Raw genomic sequence first — 6,151 nt, 5'->3', positions numbered from 1 at the left:
AGGTAGGTCTGTCGGGGCATCGCGTGACTGACTCGCCTTGTAAACAGTAGTGTGCAAAGTAGGAATCATCGGTGGGTGGCTCAAATGCACTAAAACAAAACCAGAAAAAAAAAAAAACACTGCTTTAGGGCACTGACACTTGGGGAAACCATCTCTGGGGAACCCCTGGCTTCTTAGGAAGCCAGCTTTGAAGCCCATACTCGACGAGATACGTGTGCGAAGTGCTGCAACAGGGTTACGCTGGACTTCTGACTTGTGTTGTGGGGCCGTAAAAAGTTTGCTTTGCCTCAAGAGCTGGACCTGACCGGCGGCGCCACTTTTAGCAGGTCACCGATATGAGTGCACTTAGTATAATACAAAGCATCACTAAGCCACAGTTCTGCCTGAACCATACAGGCACAATGTATGAACCAGGTTGGAGTTTTTAAAACAAGCCTTTATTCTTTTTTCGTTAGAGCAAACACTGCAAAACCCAACTGTACAGCAAATTAATATGCACAAAAGCCCACACTAACTATGCCTTGTCCTTCACAGAGTTATGCCAAGCCACGCTTCTGCATTTCCTGCAAGGAGAAAGAAGCAGCCAAACAAAAGGAACGTCAATAGGTAATTCAATGAGTGCTTCAAAGTACTGCGCAGGGCGATTCACCCAAAGTCGGCCAAACTGCTCCTGCCACAACAACACATTGCACAGAAAAACCATTGCTGCTGCGTTGGTCACTGCCCAAAGCGCAACTTGGCTAGGTACATAGCGTTTCAAATAATTAGGCGCTTAATTATATTTCCTTGACTAACACTTTAATTAGTAGAAATAAACATGCGGTTAATGCTGTTCCTCTACAACAAACTGACACATACATGTATATTGGTGTTCTTCTAACTAAAACCTCTCTTGGGACAGTCATATTAATTCAGTGGTGTTTGCTGCCAACCGAAGCCTAGGTTACCTCAGTCTCAACTTCACATCTGTTTCAAGTAACCTAAAGAGACTCCTTTACATTTCCTTAATACAATCGAAATTAGAGTATGCATCCCCCATTTGGCACTTTCACCTTTCTTCACTAACAGACAGCATTGAGGCTGTCTAAAAGCGTGCTGCCCAGTTCATTCAATCTGACTACTCATGTTTTTCTAGTGTTTCTCAAATGAAATCGGATCTTTCTCTTCCTTACTTGCTACCTGATGGGAGATTTTTCGTCTCTGCCTTTCGCATGGAGTCTATTATTCGCCCCTGCTACATCAGACTCTTTTCATTCCGCCAACCTATTCATCTTCTAGACTAAATCATCCTTAAAAAAAAACCCCGGTTACAATGTTTTTTTACAAAACATAAAAACGCTCTTCTCCCCGACGCAACTGCGGACTGGAATGGCCTTCCCGGTGACACTGCAGCCATCAAGGACCCCACCAGATTTTGCGAAGTGATTCGACAATATTGTAATATGTCACCCACACCACACACCTCACGGCCCCGTAAGTATTGTAAATAAATAAATAGATTCCTATTATAAACTTGCTGGGCATCATTGAACACCACTAAATTTTAAGAAGACTGAGCACAGGGGAAGCATGGGGTGTGCATAAGTTACCGTCTGTGCGGGTGGCACAAGGCTGGTGGAGAAAAATCGCTACATACTTCGACAAATAGTCTCCTCAACAGTAACCAATAGAGTACCAATCTTACTTCTAGGTGATGCGAGGATTTTAAGTAAAAAATGTAGCCGGCATTTCGCGAAACACCAATGTAAAGTCGGCGTATTTCTTGAGTCACAAAGTGGAACATGGACACGAGGAAAGGGTGTGTCATTTGGCACCAACATACACTTTGACGAGAAAGCACCGACACATCGGAGGAAAGCCCGCATGCAGACACCCCCCCGTGAAGCGCTTGTAGCACCAGGCACCTCTCTCTATTTAATCAGGAGAGCACTCACTATCGCGCTCGAATATAGGGCAATCCTTTATAACGATGTACTGCTTATAACGATCAGTTTGTAGAGTTTCAAGTCCAGATACTGCCGAGACTGGTTATAACAAAGTCAACGGGAATCGGAAATCACCTTGCTATATATCCGCTATTTCGTTATAACCGACTTCGGTTAACGAAGTGCAAAAGGGAATGGGAAATCGTGATCGCTTCCCTGCAGCCGCTATTTCGTTATAACCGACTTCTTTATAATCGGTCTCGACAGTACAATGATAATCAGATGTAACGACCGAGTTTTCAAGTTTTCTCATTATCGTTATAAGTGGATTGCACTGTAGTCCAGCATTCGCAATAATAAAATGTTTAAGCTTGATCAGGCTGACAAAGAATGTGTGTGGTTTGTGCTAGATCTTTCATTGTGCACCCCAGATGTTAGCCAGGCAAAACCAAGCCAATTAGCGCACCGCACGAGCACTACCTTATATGGCTCTTGCACAATGCGCGACGTCAGTGAGGCGAGCGGTCACATGGTGTGATGTCGGACTGCCAGCATGTTTTGTCAGGAGCACGATGCTTCCAGAGTAGCTGTGCTACGCAGCTCAGCTACTATTCGCAACTCCAACGCCCTATAAGTGGCGGGGCGGTATATCTAAGATGGCGGAAGAGGCGGGGATAGATTCTCCAGGGTTTCCCGTGCGCCTGCTCGCTGATGCTGGTCAGTGCACTAAAAATGATTTATTTGTCTGCAAACGCAAAGTGGTTAGGGCAGGATCATATTACAGGTGACGGAGATGTTGATGTGCGTTAACAAAATGAGCATGCTGATATTTAAAAGTTGCAGAAACCTCGACTTGCGAGGCTTTATGGTGGGCGAATGCGTTTCATGTACTGGCCCCGTCACTGTTAGTGGCAGAATATTCTTGAGGGTGATGAAGATATCGTGTTTGCAGTTTGCCTGGTCATGAGTGCTCTAAAAAGTGAGCCGCGCACAATGACCGTCAAGCTTCGGAAGAGCAGCGTTCACAGTATTGATGTCTTCGTGTCACAGGCTCGCAACTCGCTGTTCACCGTCTCAGTTTTAGTGTATAGGCTGTGTCTACAGTGCCGTCCGACGGCACTCCACTCGCACCTACAAGTGCTGTCCGAAAGAGAGTTGGACGGCGCGTGTATCACTGGGGAGCTTGTTAACACACTCCCCCCCCGGCATGTGTTCACGCCGCTTCGTGGCGAAAGTATGCGGCTGCTAATTACGAAACTATTGACCCATTTGGCCCTGTCGTACACGCCGCTTCGCGGCGTCCAGCCGACAAACCAAGCCCCGCTGTCCTCCATGCACCTCGGGAAACAAAGTCCCATACCACTTTGTTCAGCGAAGTTTCGGCGACAAGATTCGGTTTTGCCAGTGTTAATCATAAAAAAAAGATGTAAATATCACCAAATGCGTCGACGAAAGAAAATGTTAAAAAAGTAAGCCCTCACAGGGGATCGAACCCGGGATCGCTTGCTTATGAGGCAGATATCTTGCCACTAAGCTACACAACAGCTTCGAAAAACTCTTTTTGAGAATGCGTATTATACGAGACTTTCGGACGGCACTCAAACGCGTGAGTGGAGTACCGTCGGACGGCACTTGAACGCTCTGCAAGAGTGCCGTCGGACAGTACTCTAGACACTACGTTTAGGGTATTGTAACAAGTGATCAAACTGCTCTATGGCTATTGATAGGAAGTTTGTTACCGCAGGCTACAGTGCAGTGTAGCACTACAACCGGAGGCTCGCGCTGCGCCTTTGAAGCACAATTTTCAGCGCGTGCCAGGAGCGTTGCTGTACTCACGGTAGCCAATGGTACTGTTATGCTAAAACTGCCTATTACCATAATCGGTGTGTTTAGGGGTTCTATTTATTGCTCTACCAGAAATGCATATTTTAATATACTGCTATTTTTTTTTTTTTTTTGTATTGTGGTTTTTTTTAACTTTGTGGTTCCTTTTGCCGAAACTGCCCGTTCTAAGCTCTCGTCAAGAACGACTGGCTAACACGGATGCGCTTGAAATGCTTCAGGCATTTCTTTATTTTCTTTGCGATTACCCGAAAGCAAGTACACATATGCTATCTTTTAAAAGTGCTTGGAATAAATTGTCATGTTCCTACGGCCTTAAAACGCAAACCCATTCCTGACGTGTATTGTTCGACATATCGTTGCGCGGCCACTTTTCTCCTACTTAGGGCAAAGAATACACTTTTCGTAGACCGTACGCTAGAGCTGTACATTATTAGCGGGAGCGTTTGCCGTCACGTTGAGCACAGATTGAGCTGGCAGTCATGCACATGACCAGAAATCCGCAGCTCGTGCGATATACGAAAAGTCCCTAGTGAAATTAGACATCCCGGTCCTTCGTGCAACGCTGTTGCGAGGCGGTGCAAAAGAATTCCTATTTTAACGCGCTCACTTTTTTCGTTAAAACGGCTTCACACATCAAGGCCGACAGCCCCTTCCACCATTTCCGCGCCGCCGCCACTGCTGCCGTCCCCGTTCCTCTAGTTCTCCGCTTGTCCGCGTAAGGGCGAGCGGCGGGCTGGAGTTGCGAATAGCATCCGACTGCCACTGCACCGACCCACGTTCGAGCCCTGCGTCTTTATCAAGTTCTTTTTTCTTAATTTTTAATATATATATATATATAATTTTTTTTTTAAACTTTGGGAAGATTTTAACTCCCTGTAACAGTCCCAGCATGTCTCTTGTTCACAACGGTCGTCCATGTAGAGCGTTTACGACGCTCGTTCCCGATGCTCAATCAGGGCGCTCATTCATGAGAATTTTCTCATAGAAAACAAATGATAATACACATTCTGCATTAAAAGGTGTCCAGTACCCATATTACCACTAAGACAGCATGGCCCACTTGTTCTAAAAACAAATATCTTCATACCGACTTTAGCCGACGATTCGAGCACTCAACCGTTGACTGAGCAAGAGTCAGTTGTGATCTGCTTGGGGAGCCATACTGTACACCGTTTCAAGTCCCTGGGCAGCACCAATTTCAATGACTGTAGCGCCGTCTATCTTCATCCGGGCATTTTCAAGAATCCAAAGCCTTTCAGTCGACCTACTGCCATTACAACCCGGATTAATGTGCGCATCGCGTAGCATTGGTACCGTCACAAATCAACCTGCCGTTTGTTTTGTCCTGCCCTCAGGACTTGGTTTCATCAAATTTATTTATCGTATCAGTGAAACTTCAATGCTGAGAGCATCTCTTCTTCCGTCCAAAATGCCTAGTGGCAGCTGCTTCTGCCGCCTTGATTGGTGTAGCTGGTAAAGCCGGATCATTATCTTCGCCGAACTAGCCGGTGCTGTTTTCCACCCTTAGTAAATTATACGAGCGTTAGATCATTCGCATCAAGTCGTTAATAGTTCATTAGCGACATCAAAAATATACTCCCGATACAATCGAATTGTGGATGCTCGACGTTTCAATTTCAGTGGCACATTTTTGTTCCTTACCAAATGTCACCTACCAATTACTCTGCGAAAAAACTATACGCAACCGGCAATGCAGTTTTGCACTACACGTTGCACCATCTAGCGGCTGCGAAATAAAGAAACTGGGTAGGCCAGGCCAGGATGGGTCGCGGAGACTGCGGGCAGGCGCATTTAGAAACCACGTGTGAATGTGGTATTTCGGATCGGCGTGTGCCTTTTTCCAACCATTTTTCGTTAAAGTCCCAACTTCACGTCTCTATGACCTCACCGGGTTCCTGCAACATCTCGCCTACTCCTTGAGTTCCCCAAAAAATAAACGTCGCTACTGCTAAGTGAAACAACTGCCACGTCGCGAAGGTGACTCAAGTGTCAAACTTTGCCGCTTCCCTTCGAGATTTTGGGAAGCGACACGGCGACAGAAATGGATTACTGCAGTGCGATGCATCGAGTAAGTGAATTTTAAATTAATTGTTGAAGTGAACGAAAATAGACGTGGAGGTTTGGAAAGTGGTCTGACGAACTCGTTTTGCAAACTAGTCGGCAAAATAACATATTTATAGAAGTTGTTTTACGAGTCACTTGAACAGCCACATAGAAAAATACGGTAGGAACAATCGGGCCGATTGTTGCTTCACTGTGACGTCGAGAATCAGGCGATCAGGTCTTCAAGCGAGAGGTCCGTCGGCCCGTTTCGGCATTCGTAGTTGTACGCTTGCATAGCCATTCGGCACGCGCGGTCG

General features: G+C 46.0%; 1 protein-coding gene across 1 annotated transcript in view; it reads right to left on the bottom strand.

The window, feature by feature from the left end:
• Positions 1-415: 415 nt before the first annotated feature.
• The window catches only part of LOC8032695 (succinate--CoA ligase [ADP/GDP-forming] subunit alpha, mitochondrial), a 29,516-nt gene continuing 23,780 nt past the window's right edge, over positions 416-6,151 (bottom strand). Inside the window, exon 8 of the mRNA XM_002399475.3 lies at positions 416-563. Within this exon, the coding sequence (XP_002399517.2) occupies positions 537-563 (27 nt within the window). The 3' untranslated portion in view covers positions 416-536. The remainder of the gene's footprint in view (positions 564-6,151) is intronic.

This window comes from Ixodes scapularis, unplaced genomic scaffold (genome assembly GCF_016920785.2).
Source record: "Ixodes scapularis isolate PalLabHiFi unplaced genomic scaffold, ASM1692078v2 PGA_scaffold9__187_contigs__length_104089568, whole genome shotgun sequence".
Classification (NCBI taxonomy): domain Eukaryota; kingdom Metazoa; phylum Arthropoda; class Arachnida; order Ixodida; family Ixodidae; genus Ixodes; species Ixodes scapularis.
The sequence above is the reverse complement of the archived record's forward strand: the minus strand, read 5'-3'. Positions and strand labels throughout refer to the sequence as shown.